The 23,411-nt window shown below is 43.7% G+C and overlaps 1 protein-coding gene across 1 annotated transcript in view; it reads right to left on the minus strand.

The window, feature by feature from the left end:
- Window positions 1-23,411, minus strand: part of LOC124803005 (ATP-binding cassette subfamily G member 4-like) — a 410,627-nt gene that overhangs the window by 138,595 nt on the left and 248,621 nt on the right. Inside the window, exon 3 of the mRNA XM_047264112.1 lies at window positions 7,040-7,157. Within this exon, the coding sequence (XP_047120068.1) occupies window positions 7,040-7,157 (118 nt within the window). The remainder of the gene's footprint in view (window positions 1-7,039; window positions 7,158-23,411) is intronic.

Genomic DNA, 23,411 nt, shown 5'->3' on the forward strand with positions numbered 1-23,411 from the left:
ATCACAGTATAAAGAAGCACGTGTAATTTTTACTCTAAAGATTCCGCTGTCCACGTGCCGAGGCTGTTAAAGCATAGTAGCGGGCTATGCAAGCTCTTACCTGGAAGAGAGAATTAATAACGCTTTAAAACCAGCCGTTCGCTCCTGACCAACTACGTAACAGAAGTGAGAAAGCATTCTTTCTTGAAGAAAGAACAGACGGATATCTCGCTGACACAAGTGTCTTAAGACCCATGTTACTCGGCAGCTATAAAACGTAATGCTGAACGCTCGACGACGTTTCAGCCTGTTAGACGAGAAGGTAAATTCGCTGCATTTCTAACGGCATTTCTACGGTAACGTCGAGTATTGCTCAAGATGGCGTGTTAGGAGCGCTACAGACACTGTGTTACTGCGCTTTCACAATGATAATCATTCAGTTAAGCTGTTGACAGCCTCTTGAGATCCATTACAAAGTCTGAGGAGCGGAACGAGACTAATTACAGATTGTGAGATAAACACTTAGTGCTCTCTAGTCGACTCTCACAATTAATTTCATTTACTGTCATATTCAATTTTTCTTTATCTCTTTCTCCAGCAGTCCTACCATTCCAGTTCTCGTATGTTTCGGGGCCGATTTCTTTTCAAAAATTCATATAGACGTGTGACTGGCTACTACAAAGAAGTACTAGTTTCTCTGGAGTATAAATGATCGAATGATATGGTGCAGTGTTAAGATAAAATTACTCATGTTGATGACAACGGCGGATCAAATACCCGTCTGACCATCCAGATTTTTGCTCCCCGGGATTTCCTTCAAAAAAAAAAAAAAAAAAAAATGTTCGAATGGCTCTCAGCACTATGGGACTTAACAGCTGTGGTCATCAGTTCCCTAGAACTTAGAACTACTTAAACCTAACTAACCTAAGGACATCACACACCTCCAAGCCGGAGGTAGGATTCGAACCTGCGACCGAAGCGGTCACGCGGCTCCAGACTGTAGCGCCTAGAACCACACGGCCACTCCGGACGGCGGATTTCCCTCAATGCTCAACGCAAGTGTCTGGATCTTTTTTTCGACAAGGGCTCGGTTGATTTAATCTCCCATTTCCATCTTGTGCTCCGTCTCTATCAAGGGAAGTACTTGACTTCGAACGGTCAAAACCGCACGAAAATGTGCTAAGAAAATAAATTGCTCATCCAAAAAAACTATGGTGTAAACCATTGGCATTCCTCTCTTATGCATTCCATTCTCTTCCTCTACAGTTTTTAAGATCTACAGTTCCGTGGTGTACAACACTTGTGTCTTCGCCAGTTTTGGATAGCGCCATTTTGTCATACACGGAATACTTTAACCACGGCGGTACGCGAACTGTTTAAAAAATCAGCCGTTTCGTAAATGCTTCCACCCTTGGCGCGGAAGTCAATGATCACGCACTTCTTGACGTCACATAAATCGCTCCGTTTCTGCGGTACCATAACAACTGCACTGTTTTGTTTCGTTCCCTCCCTTCATTGCTAGTGCTGCCACCTGCCATCTGTGAGTGGTTACTGCACCCTGACGTAAAACATTGGCGTTTGTCACATTGATGTGGCTGGACCGTATATTTTCCTTCACTAGAGGAAGGCATTCGATACACTTCCACACTGTTGTTTACTGAACAAACTACAAAGTTAACACGCAAGGTAATAGGTGGATGTCGCGTGAGCTTTATTTCGTTATCGTATATATTTTCTCAGTTAAAATAAAGATTCAGGAGCCAGAAAGAAGGAAGAAAGGAAGGCAGGAAATAACTCCTAGATGAGAAAGAAACAGAAATAATGGCACATTGCTGGTTTATCCAGAATATGGACTCGAGGACGGTAAGTCTGACAAAATAGCGACTTAACGGTTGCTGCAGACTAGAGAGATCATTAACATTAAACTCGGTGCGAAGATTACTATCGCACTGTCTCATAGTCGCTGCAACAGCAAATTCTACAGTCTCGCAAGAAAGAAAATGTGTGCTACTCTGGAGTCATTATTGCACGGGAGATTCTGAGAATTAGAAGGAATGTTGCGCAGTGGGAAAATGTGACTGGAAGGAGGCGAGGGGAAACATCCCATTACCAGGGCGCCAAAGATTTCCTTCAGCTGACGTAGCGGGTGTGGTATTTGCCGCCTGGTGATATAATGACGGTTTCCCAGCAGTCGAGAGATGTTCATTAATCACTCGGGAAACTTACCAGATGGCTGTTTGTTCAAGGTTCGCTACGCATAAAATTTATACCTGGTAATGTCGAAAGACGAAAGTAATGAGAAGTTGCAAAAATGAGAACAGAAACTTAACATCAGGATTAATGGTTACGAAGTAGACGAAGTTAAGGAATTCTGCTACCTAGGCAGTAGAATAACTGATGATTGATGTGGTATGGAGGACATCAAAAGCAAACTAGCAATGGCAAAAAGGGCATTCCTGGCCAAGAGAAGGCTACTAGTATAAAACACAGGCATTAATTTGAGGAAGAAATTTCTGAGAATGTACATCTGGAGTACAGCATTGTATGCTAGTGAAACATGGACTGTGGGAAAAGTGGAATAGAAGAGAATCGAAGCATTTTAGATGTGGTGCTAGAAAGGAATGTTAAAAATTAGGTGGACTGACACGGTATGGAATGAAAACGTTCTGCACCCAATCGTAGCGGAAAGGAATATGAGGAAAACACTGATAAGGTGAAGGGATAGGATGATAATAATTTGTGGTAAGATCTTATGGGACCAAGCTGCTCAGGTCATCAGTCCCTAAGCTTACGCACTACTTAATCTAACTTACGCTAAGGACAACACACACACACACAACACACACACACACACACACACACACACACATGCCCGAGGGAGGACTCGAACCTCCGACGTGGGGAAGCCGCAGGATGATAGAACATCTGATAAGACATGGGGGAATGACTTCCATGTTGCTAGAAGTAGCTGTAGAGGGGAAAAACTGTAGAGGAAGACAGAGATTGGAATACATCCAGCAAATAATTGAAGACGTAGGTTGCAAGTGCTACTATGAGATGAAGAGGTTAGCACAGGAGAGGAATTCGAGGCGGGCCGCATCAAACCAGTCAGAAGACTGATGACCCAAAAAAAAAAAAAAAAGGGTCGAGATCGAAACGCAAAGAGAAAAAGAATGTCCAACTGCAGTCACAAACAGGTTAGCGTTATAAGTGTAGACTCAACAGAGGAAGTCATCACAGAACTGGGCCATGCAACCGAGATTTCGAGGAAACAATTCGAGAAGGTATTCTGTGGTCTTTATCGAAACGGAACAATCTTCTTGTCATTGGGATCAAGGAGACGATAATGTGAATCCGAAGGATCGTATGAGTAGCGAAGAATAGGGACCGAAACCTGCTAAGCCTTTACCAGAGAATAAATGATCCCATCAGAGCACACAGAGGGCGAATACCTGTAAGTCACTCTTTAAAAGCCGCTCTGTTGTGGCCGCGCGGTCTCAGGCGCCTTGCCACGGTTCGCGTGACTTCCCCTGTCGAAGGTTGGAGTTCACCCTCGGGCATGGGTGTGTGTGTTGTCCTTAGCGTAAGTTAGCTTAAGTAGTGTGTAAGCTCGTGGACCGATGACCTCAGCAGTTTGGTCCCATAGGAACTTAACACCACCACCGCCTCTTTAAAAGACTCTGACAGAAAAGTGGGGTAGTAGCTGCCTCAATCCTGATCCCATCTTCCTCATCAAAAATTCGGGCGTGCGAACATATCCACAGTCTTTTAATCTCTCTATGCTTGAGAAACAAATCGAGGATAGGAACCCGTGTCTGCAAACACCATCCGACGCTGCCGCAGAGCGTCGAAGTTACAGGCGACAGCTCCTGCCACTAGGCAACCCTTCAGCAGCAAACTTGACTTTGTACGCTGTCGTGCCGTAGACGGAACGTCTCGCGATTTATTTTGTTATTCAGTGATCCCGACTGATTACTACGATCGCCAGTGGAGAATAGGAAACCGGCTGTTGCACAAACAGGCCTTGTCTCCTATGAATGCGATGCTCTGCTGCCTTGGTGGATAACGGTTTCTTACACGGATTTTAAGCTGCATTTTTTTCTCTTATGGACCGAAAAACATTGGGCATTTTAGGGTGTTACAGGGGAAAAGTAAACTGCAGATGGAAACGCGTGTCCGAAACCGTCATTCACCAATTCAACAGAGCATTGCATTCATAGGAGACAAGGCCTTCCTCCATAACATCCATCTCCACCTTCTTCGCTGTCGATGGTGGCAATCATTCGCGATCAGTGAATAGGAAGCAACATTGCAAGACGTTCCACCTACGGTCCATTAGCTTGCAAAGCCACATTTTCTGCCGAATGGTTGACCTAGCGGCAGGTGCTAGCGCCTACAACTTCGACGATAAGCAGCTTCGTTGGATGACATTTCCGACACATGTTCCAATCCTCGATTTGTTCCTCAAGACACATTCTACAGCCCCTCGAAGTTTGCCGCAAAATTTCTGGGATACACTGTGTATGTGCTTTTCCCACTGTCTCCTTTTTTCGTCCATTGATTTACAACACATTCTCCTCTCTCACTTACCCTATCTCCTTTTATCTGTCTTTCCCTTAGCCACTTTCTCCAACATACCGCGGCAGCTCAAAAATTATGGTGGTTCCAACTTACTGCTGCGCGGGGTAGCCGCTTGGTCTAGCGGCGCCTTGCCACGGTCCGTATGGCTGCCCCCGCCGGATTAGATTTAGTAGTATGTAAGCCTAGGTACCAATGACCTCAGCAGTTTGGTCCCTTAGGATCTTACCACAAATTTCCAAACTTTTTTTTCTAACTCATTTTCCCCATATTTAAAACGTCGGTCAAAAATGCGCCCTTTCCTATACCCACATAGTTCACCTGTCTTGGAGAATCTAGACCTCCAGTCCTATGTGTGGTCTCCACTAATCCGTATTATTCATTTCCACAATATCGCATCTCTTTTGCTCCCACTTCTTCTATCTCCATCCATCTTTCTTTTTCGTTTACTGCCACTGGCTCTCACTGACCATCAATATCTCTATTTGGCTTTCGCTATCATTTTGTTCATCCGTTTCTCTTTCATTGCCACTTCCTCTCTCGAACCATCGTTGTCTCCTCTCTTTTTCTTTCCCACTGGCACTGTCTCCTCCCTCTTCCATCGTCACTGTCTCTCTGCTACACTTTTTCAGCACAAAGAAGCGCGAATATGTTAGCATACCGAAACTTTTGGTCAGGAGGGCAGAATGAGGATTGAAGCACCTCGTTCCCCATTCTTCCGTCAGACGAAATTTTTTGAAACATAGTTTTCGGAAATATTGTTAGTCATAAAATATATTAAAAATATAGTAAAGCGGTATAGACCACATAAGATATTTAGTTTTCAAACATATTAACCAGCTTCGATCTCTTTCTGAATATCCCAACTTTCTGTTCCCATCGCACTTTCTAAAATGTTATCTCAAAAGCCCGTCTTTTCCTGTGATGTTTGACTTCCTGCTCAGTCCTACTACAAGAGCAGTTCATCTAGATCTCTGGCCGACAGGCGGCATTCGTCCTGCGGACATGGCCTGATAAAAACAAACCCTGCTGTCCTCTGCATTCGTGAGATGAACTCTGCATTATCTGGCAGCAGACACATGGCGCCTACTATGTTGCACTGGCCCCTTTTCTCTCTGCCCCCCCCCCCCCCCCCCACCCTCACCCTCCCTTGCCAGAAGGCAACCACTGCTCCAGCCGTTTAAAAAGTCGCCTCACTAGGCGAGTGGGCAGTTCTACGAGTAGCACGGGAGTAGGCGCCCTTTGGCCTTCACGACCTACACAAACGTTCCTCGCTCGCTCCTATCTTCGTTCACTTGCTTCCCCGGTGACCTACCATTTAGCTACGCATACAATTTAGTATATGAAATCAAAATCCGGGTGGTTATGTTTCGGCAATCACTAGTATAAATTCATAATTTATTACGCAATGGGGATTAATTTGTTCTGTTTTAACTTGACGAAATCTTACAGGTTTTGCAGATGTTACGAGACAGTTTGATCAAAACGGTCTCGCGATAACCGCTGTCTATAGTTCCTTTTCATTCTTTCCTTTCTGCTACATTTGAGCTTCCTCCAGTTTATTTTACACTGGCTCCACACCTCCGCCGGCGCACAATTATCCCACTCTGCCATCACGTACTAATGCGATCAGATTCTGTATGTCCAACTGTTACGTTTAGAAAGCAAATCCATTCAGTGATACAATGAATTACGGATTGTATCAACATATTACGATAAAAGTATGTGAGTAATAACTGTCAGCTTACCTTCTTATTTTGTCCACTGAAAGTTACAAGTATCTGATCTGTTTTATTTGCCTCCTTATCACCCATTCCATAGTTCAAATGGCGTTTGTCTTCTAGTTCTTGTTTGTTACTTAACAGAAATAGGAAGAGAACAGCAGTAGGTAGTGGTAAGTTCTTATGCCACCCAACTTCTGAGATCATCTTTACCTAAGCTTACACACTACTTAATCAAACTTACTCTAAAGACAACACAAATACCCACGCCCGAGGGAGGACTCGAACCTCCGGCGGAGAGACCCGCGCGAACCGTGGCAAGGCGCCTCAAAATCAGACCGCGAGGCGGCAGCAGTAGAGGTCAACATGTTTATCGCACAGTTCAAATATTGAATGCGTACGATTACCTGATACACACTCTGACTGAATTCTCCTTTACACCGATCCCGATATTTTAAACCGGTATTCACTGGGGACCGAGCAGCTATGGAAAGGGATACACTACTTCCAAGACTTCAGTGATGAGGTTAGGTTTTATCACCGTGCGAGTGATGCACATAGACGTCTGTGGCATAGACCTGGTGAGACGTATTTCGGATTTCGCGGTGGTGTTTAAATGACAGAGCTTGGACGTAAAACTTACATAAAGAGACCTGTGACGTAATGGCCGTTTTGGAACATAGTAGACGCCGAACAGAACGTATAAAAGAAGCTGTACCGCTCCATGCTCATTAAAGGCAGAGGGTGCAGTGGGTGCCTACCTGTTGCCGGTGAGTATGTCCATGAGGGAGCTCTTGCCCGCACCGGAGGAGCCCATGATGGCGGTCAGCTGACCGCTGCTGAACCGCCCCGTCACCCCTTGGAGGATCGTCGTCTTGCCTGAGAACAAAATAAATTCAGAATTTCAGTGCCGATTTTCCTTTAATTACGCGCTGCGCAAGTGTGCTCTCAGAAACAAATGCTATAAAAAAATTCTAACGCCTTAAGGGCATCAGGGTATAACATGTACATACTGAGGGATGTAGTGCTTGTGATTCGTTTACCGCTGTCATCGCTGACCAGATGGGGCAGTGGAGGGCTGAGCAAAAAGAGAACAATATGAGCAACGTTTATTCTGGAGCACAAGCATGCCCTGTCAACGAGTATGTATCTCTGGCGAACAACTTCAGCCATTTGATTGGGGTCCCACTATGGGCCAGCTGGATACTGGATGGACGAATGGATGTGTTGCTGTAAATGTTTGGCAGAAGGTATCTGTAGAGTGTGTCTGCTTTTAGCAGTTGTCTGTGGAACATTTCCAGACCACTATACCAGGTTCTGGATGTCTGTCCACGCAGTATAGGGTAAGGTGGTACAATTGTAATCATTTCGGACAAATGTTATTGTAACTGGAAATACATTGAGAAAAGAAATAATTTTAACTATGGCACATGTTCTTGAATGTTTAACACAAATATTAGACAATTACAAATGTTGGTATAAACACAAAAAAAGGTTACAGAATTGAGAAAAATCGATCGAAAATATACCACACTAGGTACAATTGTGATCATTTTCTGGTACAATTTTGATCACTGGCATCTTCCACATAAAAAGCACTTTTTCCCTCGGGCACCAACGCATACTTCGTGGTACCAAACATTGCATTTTTGGCAGTGAATCCAGTCACCCTTAGCTACTGATTCTGCACTATAGTAATTAAATAAACAAAATCCACAATTGCTCTCGTTGTTTGCTAGCTATTTGATGCTTGGTACACTTTTTTCATCATTACTCACAGACGTACATTTCTGTTTATTGTAATTGTTGCATTTGTTCATTGCTTTCCTTGTGCCCTGTTGAAAAAGTTTTCTCTTGCTGTGGAGGTTTTCCAGGTTTCCATCCGAAGTGAGTCTAGCTGATGCCTGTGTTTTCCTCTTCATCTACATCTACATGACTACTCGACTACTTCCGAGACGATAATTTTTTCTCTGGACTTGGCAAAATATCCTTGACAGCATCGTGCTGAGAAATGGTACTGGACACTGGCGTTACGGATTTTCCGTGTTCTTCAGTTGCATCTTTTGAAGATAAGGGTTCTTCTCCCATAATGCTGTTAGTAGCTTGACTGGTGGAGATTGAAGGAGCAGGAGCCTCGAATAACGTTGAAGGTGGAAATTTATCCTCGGAAACAATGTCTTTGCAAAAGGGCTGTACACTGGAACACTTTGACTGCGCATCCAACGGACGCAGTTTTGCTCTAGGCAGCCGGCCGGTGTGGCCGTGCGGTTCTAGGCGCTTCAGTCTGGAACCGCGTGACCGCTACGGTCGCAGGTTCGAATCCTGCCTCGGGCATGGATGTGTGTGATGTCCTTAGGTTGGTTAGGTTTAAGTAGTTCTAAGTTCTAAGGGACTGATGACCACAGATGTTAAGTCCCATAGTGCTCAGAGCCATTTGAACCATTTTGCTCCAGGCATCACAGAAAATAGTACCGAATCGATGTTTTGTAATGCTTTCATTATGACTGCGATGAATCAGGTTAGTTGCATTTCTGTGATACTGAGCCTTTAGGGACTTGACGAAAGTTCTATCTAATGGTTGCAATACATGTGTACTGTGCGGAGGCAATCCCAAAATTTCTATCCCATTTTCCCGACAATATTCTACAGCATCTAAGCTGGTATGGCTGCCAAGGTTGCCAATAATAAAAAGTGTAATAGAGCTACCCATTGTTTTGTATTTCTTGAAGTGTTTAAGCCAGACCATGAACAATTCTTCATTAATGTGTCCCGATACACTCATCTCCGTAATGGAACCAGGACGTAAGCCATCTTTAAATTCAGGGCGTTTCCTCATTTTAAAAATTACCATTGGTGGTAAATACGTACCACTTGCATTCATACATGCAGCAACAGTCACATTTTGTCCTCTATCCACATTTGTTAGTGAAACAACTTCTCGCTTTCCTTTACGACTTACTATTTTTGTGGGTCTGTTGTTAAGAGGAAAGCCGGATTCATCCATATTATAAATACACTCTGGTTTATCAAACAAATCATATTCCTGTTAGATTTCTCCTAAATTCTGAAAGTATTTATTCACTTCTGCTTTATTTAAGCCTTCAGCTTTGGCTCGCGAAAGACCCTCGGGTTTTCTCAGGCTAAGCTGAGTGTGTCTCTTAACAAATGCTCTAAACTAATCGATTCCAGCAACCTTGCTTTCTAAGTTCCACGGATGTTTCAAATTATTTTTTCTCAACTAACCGAAATACAGCTTTTCTTAACTGGAATGGCGACAGACCGAATTCTCGCTGTTCTAGAAATAAAGGTCTCTGGACCAAAGCGTCTTCCGTTTCAGAACTGAGTACCGTTGGATGACCAATTTTGTTTTTTATAGCACTGGTTGGAGTTAATCCAGCTTGCATTTTCCTTTTAATTTGTGGTTTATCATGTAAAGTGCTAAAAGGAAAGTCATAATTCTGAAGCAGCCCGAAGGCTCAAACGTCCACTCATTACACTCTCTATTGCCTCATCTAATGCAGGTGGACTCCATTTATTGTAGATTTTCTTTTCTGCTCGTTTTCGGGGCATCTATAAAATAAGAGATGACTTTAAAAAATCGCGTAGGAAAACGTTTAAATATACAGAATTTATGTGCAATAATTGTGTGTAGTATGTCTATGGTAACCAATCGTGACGGACTAAAATAAAAAACTGCATTGATCGAAATTGTACTAGGGTATCGAAATTGTATGATTTTTCTGATCGAAAATATACTGTCGGCGTGAGTGAAATCACGACTAAATAGTAGTGAATTGTGCTAAGAGATGGCAGCACATGTCACACAGACTTTCTCTGTAGGTGCCCCAGAACACGCCCGAACGGAAAACAAGCTTCTAACCTCACTAATATAGAATTTGCAAGCGCTTGGAAACTAGGAAATTTATAAGAGCGCGTGAGATCGAGTAGCTTCACTTTCCTCTTAACAGGAAAAAAATTTATACCGCATCACAAAGTGTTGTATTCTTGGAAAAGACAGTAGGAGCTGTAGAAAGCGGCTACACTACAACGCCACACACAGCCAAGTGCTACCAACACTACGAGACCGACAAATGGCGCGAAACCTTATGTTGATCGGAATTGTACCTATATCGAAATTGTACGTATATCGAAATTGTACCTATATCGAAATTGTACCACCTTACCCTAGATGCATGTCAGCATCAACGCATTGTGAGAACAGCAGTGGTTGGCTGGACAGCATAGAGGGACGAAATCTGGGCGCATTCCGCACCTACAGTGAAACCAAGGACCATTTGGAGCCGTCTGATTGCAGAAGGACTAATATCACGTGTGCGTCTGGCCAGGCTACGGCCGACACCATGATAGCGCCGAGTGTGGTTACTCTGGTGTCGTGAAAGACTCGACGAGAGTGAAACCCTCTGTTGTCTTCAGTGACGAGAACAGGTTCTGTCTGTCTGCGAGTGATTGACGTTCACGTGCATAGTGTAGATATAGTGAGAGGCTATTCCGAAGTGTATTCGCCCATGACACATATGTCCCACCCCATGCTTGAGAGGACAACTCGTAGCCTCACATGTCATGGACACTTATCCCAGTTGTACTGCCATTTCTTCGCCAGAGAAGTGATGCGCTTTTTTAGCAGAAGAGTACAGTCCACATACGACTGCTGCTATGCAACGTTCTCTTCGTGCTGTACAGCAACTCCCCTATACAGCGAGATCACCAGGGTGCCTATTCTGTATCTTTCCGCCATTGTGTCGATCGTTTCGGTACTCAATAGCACCGAACGGTCTAGTACTCGAATTAGAGTCCCTGTGTTATTCAGTATGTATTTCGGCAGCGATAGCATTCGGCTCTACAGAACCGAAGCGTTGTTGTCGGTTCGCGTCGCGCAAGCCAATCAAAAGCAAGCGGCTGCAGATTCACGCTTGCGCACAGCGCCACGAACACAAAGCGGCTAGCAGACGACACAGGCACGATATTCTTCCAAGTACCCAAATAGCGTTTACGTTGCCATAACGCATGACGCCGCATTCCATAGAGCTGACGTGCCCGCCTTCATCGCCCTTGCTTCCTCCTTAACAGTATCAGGCGCAGTATATCCATTTCCATGATTCTCAGCTGAAATGCATATAAATTTTTACAGTTTCTCTGACCGCATGTTTCCATGCATGCATAATAACGATAGCGTAATTGACTGTATTCTGCAGAGTGTCGTAAATGCTGCATTATGTCATCTTATTCCCATTCACATGGACATCGTATTTTGGATTTTACGTTTCGGAAAATGAGTTAGGAATGGTGTCAAGTACCACACTGTACTAATACATCTATAAAAACACCTGAAAAAATTTTTTCTGAGAGTTTCAAAGAATAAAAAGATAAGCAGAATGTGGTTATAACACGCTCCTAGAGATCCAAATGATTAAGTAGCCCACTTCTCTATATGATGCGTCAACGGTTTGGGTCTTAAAAACAAAACTGAAAAAAAACGCATTTTCGAGAGCTCCTGCAAGAAAATGGCTCTGAGCACTATGGGACTTAACAGCTATGGTCATCAGTCCCCTAGAACTTAGAACTACTTAAACCTAACTGACCTAAGGACAGCACACAACACCCAGTCATCACGAGGCAGAGAAAATCCCTGACCCCGCCGGGAATCGAACCCGGGAACCCGGGCGCAGGAAGCGAGCTCCTGCACTTCGTCGAAGTTTATAACATGCATCTCATGAATGAAAATGTTTCGTATATGGCGCTACAGTCTAAAAATGTTACGGCAGAGATCTTTCATCTCTGTCTACTGTGGTTGAGGATTCGATCGTAGATAAATACTTGTGATAAGCAAGCTTATGAAGATGACTGCTGCTAGTTACATTCCCAGTAATTTAAGTTGTCCTCTGGTGCTCCTTTAGTAACAATCACTAAATCCAAAGCTAAAACCGCTAAATATGTTTAAAATATGCCCGCATCTCGTGGTCGTGCGGTAGCGTTCTCGCTTCCCACGCCCGGGTTCCCGGGTTCGATTCCCGGTGGGGTCGGGGATTTTCTCTGCCTCGTGATGGCTGGGTGTTGTGTGATGTCTTTAGGTTAGTTAGGTTTAAGTAGTTCTAAGTTCTAGGGGACTGATGACCATAGATGTTAAGTCCCATAGTGCTCAGAGCCATTTGAACCATATGTTTAAAATAACAAATTATAGGTGTACATAAACCACAGCTCACCGATCGACAGGGCCAGACCGAAATCCAAAACCTCACGGTACAATTGTCGTAAAATCGGTGGGAGGTCCGTTCGGTAACAAGTCTCAGAAGCTTACTGAACATGATATTTAGATAGGGAACTCAGCTCGCCCTATTTGCCCAAGAAATTCACAGTGCCGTAGACACTGGCGAGCAGATTGATGCCGTATTCCTGGACTTCAGGAAGGCATTTGATACGGTTCCGCACTTACGTTTAGTGAAAAAAATAGGAGCTTACGGAATATCGGACCAGGTTTGTCATTGGATTCAGGATTTCCTAGAAGAAAGAACACAACATGTCATTCTTAACGGTTCAAAATCTGCAGATGTAGAGGTAATTTCGGGAGTACCGCAGGGAAGCGTGATAGGACCTTTATTGTTTACAATATACATAAATGACTTAGTTGACAACATCGGTACCTCCGTGAGGCTATTTGCAGATGACACGGTTGTCTACAAGAAAGTAGCAACATCAGAAGACTCGTACGTACTCCAGGAGGACCTGCAGAGGATTAATGCATGGTGCGACAGCTGGCAGCCTTCCCTAAACGTAGATAAATGTAATATAATGCGCATACATAGGGGCAGAAATCCATTCCAGTACGATTATGCCATAGGTGGTAAATCATTGGAAGCGGTAACGACCGTAAAATACTTAGGAGTTACTATCCGGAGCGATCTGAAGTGGAATGATCACATAAAACAAATAGTGGGAAAAGCAGGCGCCAGGTTGAGATTCATAGGAAGAATTCTAAGAAAATGTGACTCATCGACGAAAGAAGTAGCTTACAAAACGCTTGTTCGTCCGATTCTTGAGTATTGCTCATCAGTATGGGACCCTTACCAGGTTGGATTAATAGAAGAGATAGACATGATCCAGCGAAAAGCAGCGCGATTCGTCATGGGGACATTTAGTCAGCGCGAGAGCGTTACGGAGATGCTGAACAAGCTCCAGTGGCGGACACTTCAAGAAAGGCGTTACGCAATACGGAGAGGTTTATTATCGAAATTACGAGAGAGCACATTCCGGGAAGAGATGGGCAACATATTACTACCGCCCACATATATCTCGCGTAATGATCACAACGAAAAGATCCGAGAAATTAGAGCAAATACGGAGACTTACAAGCAGTCGTTCTTCCCACGCACAATTCGTGAATGGAACAGGGAAGGGGGGATCAGATAGTGGTACAATAAGTACCCTCCGCCACACACCGTAAGGTGGCTCGCGGAGTATAGATGTAGATGTAGATGTAGATGTAAAATGGCGTCACTACCGACACTAACCTACTACACCGATTGGTCTGAACGGTACAGAATAGGGCCACACATGTCTCGCCAATTGAACATGTGTGGGGCTTAATGACATGTTAACCTTTTCGTTCTCCAGAGCCTGCAGGAACCATTGGCGAATTGCAACAGAAGACGCAAGATACTTGGTTCAGTCTATCGCAGGATGCCAACCGGCACCTTTAAGATCGCCTGCCTGCGAGAACATACACGCCTGCGCTACCGCCAGAGGGGGCTGCACTGTGTACTGATGCGAGTGTTTGGGATGCCTTTACTGTAACATTTGTATTTCATTTTAATTGAATTTCTTTTCGTCCATCACTTGTCAGTAAAATGACCTTACCCTTGAGAGTGTAGAACTTCTTTTCCAGCAGTGTACATATCTACTGCGGACTACACTCTTGCTCATAAGCAATCATAGGCGAGGAAAGAGAGTGTGAAAACAGAAAAGGTAAGCAATAGTATAAACTCCTGTTAAATTTGCACCAACAAACCGAGTTTTTTCCACTTGAGCGGGGATGAAAAAGTCCCTAGTTCGAATATGCACATGATTCCAAGATAACAGCTGTGGTTTGGACTCATTATGCATCTGCCACGTTTGCACATTCGCTGTGAACGGAACGTGGTCCTCTCTTAAGGTTCACGTCGAAATCTCAAAAAAAAAAAAAAAAAAAAAAAGACACGCACGTACACATTTAGACCCTGTTCGCAGGGTAGTATCCTCGGAAATCTAGGAAACGATCAGACGATACCAGTTGTCTAACGATTCGAACTCTCATGTATGTAACAGCTTCATACGTATGACTACCTTACAAATGAATTAACATGTTGATTATTTGACGTTAAGTATGTAAACTAGGGAAAGTTTAGAAATGATTTGACATTATGTCTATAGTTTGTTTGAAATCGCTAAGGGTTCTCATTATCAAAAACAAGATGAATCCAGTCTGTGTAATTTTCGCTCCGTTTTAAGCAGAAGCTAGTTTTTCACTCATCTCTATGTTTATGACGTCATACCTCCTGAAACATGTGATGTTCAGTCATATAATATTGCAGGTACATTCATTGATATTGTGTGGAACCTGTCTACAAAATGTGTTGCGAACAGAGCTAGCAACAAAGAAGTAATAAGTTGAAGTTTTACTGGACGAAAGGCGAAAATGTAGTAAGCGATGAAATTTTTCCGTTCATGATTTTGTGGAGGGGAGTGAAAGAAAACAAAGTTGACCCGCCGGGGTAGCCGAGAGCGCTAATGCCCTGCTTCCTGGACTCGGGTAGGCACGCCGGCCCCAGATCGAATCCGCCCGGCGGATTAACGACGAGGGCCGGTATGCTGGCCAGCCTGGATGTGGTTTTTAGGCGGTTTTCCACATCCCGCTAGGTGAATACCGGGCTGGTCTCCAAGTTCCGCCTCAGTTACACGACTCACAGACATTTCAAAAACGTTCGCACTATTTCATGACTTACACTAGACGCAGACAGCTGGGGTACACTGCTTCCGTCCCGGGGGTTCGGGGTGGCGTCAAGAAGGGCATCCGGCGATCCTGTGCAATTAACACTGCCAAATCCGTAATAACGAAGCCGACCCCGCGTTGGAGCGGGACAAAGGCCTCGAGAAAGAAAGTGAAAGAGAACTCGGTTCGAAGTTGCACATGAAGTTTTGTGGAAATCGCTAAGTGCCCTCATTCTTAAATACTGGATGTACGTAGCCTGCATAATCTGCACGCCATGACTCAAGACATACATACAGTCTCTAATTGTAATGCTTGCCTCACCTTGTTTAACCTTTAACTTAAGATTATACCTATTAATGATCAGATTATGACAGCGTTTTAAATTTTTTATTTCGGTCAATGTAAGGAAAATAAAATTTTTGCTGTCTCTGAAAGCCATTTTGTAGGCCACTTAACCTGGAATTTACGCCATGGACAGTGAACCTGTATAGCTGTTTGTTAATATAGACTATGGTGTCAGCAACATTATATCCTAGGGCGTGCTGGAAATTAATTCCTCCGAAATTTGTATATGAAAACTCCAACTAAAGCTTTTTTAAATAAAATAGACATTATTAACATTCTACATCTTTATACTTCATGCCCACATATTCGCAGCCGTCTGGCGCTAAAGGGTTAGAGGGTTCCCAATAGCAGGGAGTAACATGGTGGAGTGCAACGTAACTATGTCGGTACGTGAGTAACAGCTAACCGTCTACACATGGAGCACCTACTCCTTCAGCAAGATAATGCCAGACCAACACACAAGCGCTGCGACATCTGCAACAGTCCGCCGCCTTGGGTTCACAGTCACCGATCATCCTCCATAAAGTCCCGACTTGGCTCCATCTGATTTTCATTTGTTTCCAGAATCTGAAGAACCTCTTCGAGAACTTCACCTCGCTTGTGATGAAGCTGTGGCTCCTTCAACAAAGTCAAAAGTTCTACCTTGACGGTACCAACAAACAGGTCACTCATCGGAAGGAATGTGTTCTACGCCAAGGTGACTATGCTGAGAAATAAATATGTAGTTATGAAGAATAAACATGGCGAATGTTAATAACGTTTGTTTTGCTCAGAAAGCTTTAAGAGTTTTCACGTAAGAAATTCGGAGGTATTACTTTTCAGCATGCCATTTGTTTGCATGTATGTATATGTGTAAAACATTTTTATAATATATTTTTACATATAATATCCGTTCTGATTAGTTAGCGGCCATCTGATCCCGACAATCGGTCATATTAAGTCACGACTAGCCTTACACTGGGAACGTATCCATAAGAGTAAACTACCGTGGGAACGAAGGAGCGCATTACAGCATTGACGTAACGGCGGCGCCTTGGTTTCTATTGTATGCAATCTGCAACATTACTTTCGTACTCGCTGCGTTTCTGATCTCTATTGGCAATCAGGGGGAGAGCCAGAGCAACAGATACTCAGAAGCCAACCGCAGAAGAAAGGTCGACTGTTTTGGGAGGCGCAACAAGAGATCACCTGAACACTGTTATAGAGAAGACGCGTCATGTGGCCGTCTCCATGAGGAATGAGCGTTGCTACCGATGACGAGTGCGTATTGTACAGAGGCCACTGTCGCCGCAGCAACCGCCGACGCAGTATAAAGGTAAGTCCTACAAGAACGGCAAAATCGTGGTGCAGCTGTTCCTCTGTTTTACCCCTCGTTTATAGGATTCCTGTGCGTTTTTATCATTGCAGCTTGTGCACCAAAATGCTTGTGACCATATGCACTGTTGCAGAGCTTATGAATTATTTTCCATACTCATCACAAATAATAGTGCGAAATTCTTTTGCATACCCTGATAAAATAATAGTGTGTTGCTGCTCGAATTCGTCTTACAGCTTTGCCGTCGATCCACTGTCACTACATCGCTGCCCAACCTTGCAAGTACGACAGAACCGATGCCCTTTGATCTAGAGCATTTCTTTCTGAATAATGTGTGGTGTTACTCTTTCAGAGGAATGGTTGAGTAAATCATCTAGCGATCGTGTTTCATTCGATTATTTCAACTAGCCACATAGGCATTGGAAGTTCCATCGTCAATTACAAAATCTTACTTCTTCGTGTGCGGAACTTACGAACGGTAGTGGAAATGATCGTATGGCATTGTTGGCCAGGAGGCCTCAATTGGGGGAGTTTGGCCGCCGTATTGCAAGGCCTATTTAGGTGACGCCACATCGACGACTTGCGAGTCAATGATGATGAAAGTGATGACGAAGGTCACACAACACCCAGTCCCCTGCCGGGAATCGAACCCGGGCCCGGTGCGTGGTAGTCGGTAACGCTACCACTACGCTACGGAGGCGGACAGGACAACAGTAACTTTCACCAACGTGTCACTGTCAAGTAACATAGCTCGATGAAACTTGGACCATGCGTAGTAGGAACTGCTACAGTGTAGTACAGAAACTATCTGAAGGAAATACGCAATGAGGTGAACAGAAATTATGGTCCACTGCACTTTATAAATAGTGGAACATGATTCTTAATAGGATATGTGGTCATCATGGACGGCAGTGCATGCTCTGCAAAGCGTTCCCATGCTGGCCACAAGTTTGTTTAGAAGTTCTTGCAATAGGGCGATTCTTTCCACCATCAAGGCGGATGGTTGTTGGTGCATGTGAATATGCAGCAGTTCGCCTCTCCACCTCATCCCACACGTGATAGACGGAATTTAAATCGGAGGAATTGGCTGGCCAGTCCATACGGCGCATATCCTCCCTGTTCGGTGTGGTCGCTAAATGTCACCCATAAAAATAAAGTTAGGGCCGAAAGCATCCGTGAACAGAAGCACTTAGGGGTGGAGTACAGTGTGACGGTAACGTTGAGCTGTGAGTGTACCGTGTTCAAAGTTTTGGAGATGAGTACGTCCATGCAGCCTTATGCTTCCCCATGCCATAACACCTGGACTACCGAAAGGACCATGTTGGACATTGTTCCTGGGTGTATTACGTATTCCCATCTGTCTCTACATGCGGGTACATCCAATATTGCGATCTCATTCTTCTGAATTTCTGAAATCACTGCAACCAGGCAACCTTTGTGAGGGTAGACTATTTTTTAATTCACCATTGCTATTAATAATCACTAAAAACTGTATACCACCTGTGCAGAAGAGCTTCTGTGAAGTTTGGAAGGTAGATACTGGCGGAAGTACAGCTGTGAGGACGGGGCGTGAGTCGTGCTTGGGTAGCTCAGACGGTAGAGCACTTGCCCTGCGAAAGGCTAAGGTCCCGAGTTCGAGTCTCGGTCTGGCACACAGTTTTAATGTGCCAGAAAGTTTCATATCAGCACACACTCCGCTGCAGAGTGGAAATCTCATTCTCGAAGCATTGTGTTTGTCTACAGCTACCTCATTACAGCATCCAGCAAACAAATAACAAGACTTTCCAAACCGCTCAAGACACGTCAGTTAATGTGGCATGAGAACTACCGTAACAGGAATGTAACACGTACCTGACAATAAGGTATAAAGTTTACTAGTTTTCTTGTGAGTACGGAGACAGATTTCGTACAAAAACACCTTTAAAGACGTACCACACAAGTCGATCCCATCTGTCGTCGATTGTCCTGTTAACAATATTTAAGAACGCCCATGAATTCTACAGAATCTTCTCTGTAGCTTTCTTATACACAGCTGTTACATCCACCCTATTACGTCGAACGTATAATGTGTCCACGAGGAAGTTGAACGTAACGTTCTTTTCGTTTTCTCTGTGACACGAGCTATTTCATGTTCTTGTAATCGCAGGTTGTCCAGTCCTATACTATGGACTGTCTCGTTGCTTTACAAACTTCCCCCAACTTCTAATGAGTTTCTGTCGAAAGAATGGGAAGTTCATGAGGCTCGGTTTTCCAGTTTATCTATTTGAATGTTACTGGAATTGAATAGTTGAATAGTTTATCTTCAGTTTATCTATTTGAATGTTACTGGAACTGAATAGTTGAATAGTTTATCTTAAGTTATTTCACATCATATTCAAAAAGAAGGCAGATTTCTTTTATATTATTGGATCATTACTGCACAGATGCTGAATAGGTCACTTAGTAAAATGGCATCAGTTGGTGAATGAATGACTTTAATGCTACGCGTTTCGGGGTAACTCGTCATTAGATATGTGTGAAACGTGGTTACATTGTCATGTGATGTAAGTACGTGACCCATGACAAAAAATCCATAAGTTACAAGTAAAAGACACAAATACATCGAGTAGTACAGATGAAATGAAGTTATATGTTCCATACATAACTGTCTGGGGCAGACCGGCAGTTCTATAGTGATACCAGCAACAGGAAACAAAATTCTACAGGCAGGCGGCGATAGTGTGCCTCTAGTGGTGGTGCACAGCGTCAAGTGACAACACATTACTTGTGTGATACCATTTTTTAAAAACACACCGTCATGTAACGAAAAAGCACGAACGATAATATAAAATATTTCCATAATTAATTAATGGCTTATCAGCGCCAGTATAGCAGGTGAAAAGATCTTGAGACAACTTCACATACGATCTTGAGACAACACGTAAAACAAGGAAATTTTAAAATCTGTAGGTGGATTTACAACGTTATCGTTCTACGATGACAGTTATCCCACTGCCATTCAGTCCAGATGGTGTACTCAGGAATGAAACAAAGCAGTAGGCTCTGCCAGAAATATCGACTCTTAGACAAAGTGTCGAATATTGTATTTTAATACGACATTATGCCATCTTAGGCAATTTATAACACTTAAAACACTTTACGATGGAACTAGAAGCCGAAATCATGATTGTGTAAGTGTAAATGTAACACTGTAAATAAACAACAGTCTAATGGCGGAACTGACTTTAAAGAAATATGTTATGACTGTAGCCCCGCATTATGAAAAAAAAAAAATTATTCCACCACTGTTTGTGTACCAGTTCAGTTCTCCATAATGTTGCATGCAGGCAAAGTCGATTTCATTCTTTTCCCTGGCAGCTGTCTCAAGCGCCAGGAAGTCAGATTGTGTCGCATATGTCAGCAGCGACTGATTTTCCTGCTCTGAGTCAGACCGCTGATTGCGGTATCACACGCACAACAATACCACTAAATGCCTCATGTATATGTTTCCACGCTTTACTGAACAATAGCTGTTTGGAAGCTAACAAAAAATCATAGCTTCTCCTAGATTTTATGATTAATATAAGGGGGCGATCAAAAATTTTTCGTTGGAAGTCCATACTTGGTACGCCAATCGGACAAAATCGGCGTGAGCATTGAGGCATTCACTCCACCGACGAACCAGATTGAAGTCACCCGTTTGGTAAAACACCATGTCCTGTTGCATGAGGAAGTCCGTAACTATCTGCTCCACATCTTTGTAAGAATGGGAATCGTCCACCCTTAAAGGCCTTTTTTTAAGGGACCAAAGGTGTGATAATCGCATCAGAAGAGATCAGGACTTAGGGTGGGTGCACGAGTGCCCCCCACTTGAATTGGCGTTACCTCTGCGATACGACACTTGCGATACGGGAATGTGCGTTATCAAGAAGCAGCATCACATTTTGGCGCACTATTCCATATTCTTTGTTCTCCAACGGATGTCTACCGCAGTTTGTCCATCGACAGTCAAGAAAAGAATGACAGCACGTCGATCCCGTCTGGATACATTTTGTGACAACGTCGCCATAGGTCACGTTTCCGAATTACCGTACGTACGTCGGAAAGCACGAATTACACACTGATCCCTCACCTACATGTCGGTACTTATATAACCACATCGGAGAGGGGCAACGTTGCATACACGCTGGGGCAAAGCCCTCAAACGGAAACTTTTAGATCGTTCCTTATTGTTTACTCTGACTACCAACTATCATTCTCCTTACTTGCGTTGTGAATACGTCATAAAAATCATTTCTTGCAATGTTGTATATTTTCCTGGCACTATTTGTTCATTATAGTCGAGTCACGTTCTTTGATGTTACATACTATTACTGTTGTTGTGGTCTTCAATCCAGAGACTGGTCTGATGCGGCTCTCCATGCTACTCTATCCTGTGCAAGCTTCTTCATCTCCCAGTACCTACTGCAACCTACATCCTACTGAATCTGGTAAGTGTATTCATCTTTTACCCTTCCGCTACGATTTTTACCCCCCCCCCCCTCCTCCCTAAGCTGCCCTCCATTACTAAATTGGTGATCCATTGATGCCTCAGAACATGTCCTACCAACCGATCTCTTCTTCTAGTCAAGTTGTGCCACAAATTTCTCTACTCCCCAGTTTTATTCAATACCTCCTCATTAGTTATGTGATCTACCCATCTAATCTTCAGCATTCTTCGGTAGCACCACATGTTGAAAGCTTCTATTCTCTTCTTGTCTAAACTATTTGTCGTCCAAGTTTCACTTCAATACATGGCTACAAAATGGTTCAAATGGCTCTGAGCACTATGGGACTTAACTGCTGAGGTCATCAGTCCCCTAGAACGTAGAACTACTTAAACCTAACTAACTTGAGAACATCACACACATCCATGCCCGAGGCAAGATTCGAACCTGCGACCGTAGCGGTCGCGCAGTTTCAGACTGTAGCGCCTAGAACCGCTTGGCCACACTTGCCGGCAGATGGCTACGCTCCATAAAAATACTTTCCGAAACGACTTCCTGGCACTAAAATCTGTACTAGATGTTAACAAATTTCTCTTCTTCAGAAACGTTTTCCTTGCCATTGCCAGTCTACATTTTATATCCTCTCTACTTCGACCATCTTTAGTTATTTTGCTCCCCAATAGCAAAACTGATTTGTTTTAATCTTTCAGGAAGTTTCTTTATACTATTATTATCATAAAGAAACTTCCTTGTAGATTAAAACTGTTTGCCGGACCGAGACTCGAACTCGGGACCTTTACCTTTCGCATGCAAGTGCTGTACCGACTGACCTACCCAAGCACGACGCACGACCCCTCCTCACAGCTTCAATTCCGCCGGTACCTCGTCTCCGCAGCAGAGTGAAAATTTCATTCTACATTATCATTAAGCTTTAAATGCCATGAAGGCTTATTTGCCGCACAATGAATTATATGGAATTCTCTGGCCTCAGACACAATTCCCTGAAGCTATTTTATCAGCAGAGGACGTCGTGAGCGTTTCGTGGTGAGTTATGATGTAAGACATGTTATGGAAACAATTACGAGCCACTAAATTGATGAAATTTTCTTTAACAGATTTTATTGTTTCTTGTCATACCAGTCTCGCAAGTTTTGTTCATCATCAGGTGGCTTCATTTACTGGATGAATGTTAATCAATGTTGAATTCTTCCCATTTCCATTTTCTTCAACTAAAAACCTCAGACTGATAAATATTTGGAAAAGAAATGAAAATCGAGGATAAATTCGAATTTTATATCCCGTTCTATCTTTCACTTGAGTCTTGACCCACAGTTACAAAGAGTCAGCCATCGTTATTCGGATTTGGCATGTTACTGTTTAAGGGGTGGCTGGATGCCCTTCTTGCCGCCACCCTGTACCCCCCGGGACGGAATTAGTGTACCCCAACTGTCTGCGTCGACTGTAATCCGTGGAATAGAGCGAATGTGTTCAGATGTCTGCGAGTCGTGTAACTGAGGAACATGGGGACCAGCCCGGTATTCACATAGCAGGATGTGGAAAACCGCCTAGAAACCACATCCAGGTTGGCCGGTACATCGGCCCTCGACGTTAATCCGCCGGGCGGATTCGATCCGGGGCCGGCGCGCCTACCCGAGTCCAGGAATCAGCGCGTTAGCGCTCTCGGCTACCCTGGGGGGTTCAAATTTTATATTCCATTATAAACGTGTAGATCACGAATTTGTGGTGAATGTGTCCTACCTGCTTTGAAGGTGGTTTTTTTTCTTTCTTTCTTTTTTTTTCGCGCTACTCAGAGTGCCAGTTAGGTTAGGTATCATAAATGAATACAGTGCGAGTTGTTACTGTTTGGACTTTATTGTAGGATGTCGCAGTAGTCGGAAGTGGGCAATACCAAGCAATGAAGCACACTCTTTTTGAGTTATACCGATAGAAACTTCATTGCTTTTGTGAGATATGATGAGAGGCAGCTACCTTTCAGCACACATATGAAATCCGTTAGATGCCGT

Source organism: Schistocerca piceifrons, chromosome 6 (genome assembly GCF_021461385.2).
Source record: "Schistocerca piceifrons isolate TAMUIC-IGC-003096 chromosome 6, iqSchPice1.1, whole genome shotgun sequence".
Classification (NCBI taxonomy): Eukaryota; Metazoa; Arthropoda; class Insecta; order Orthoptera; family Acrididae; genus Schistocerca; species Schistocerca piceifrons.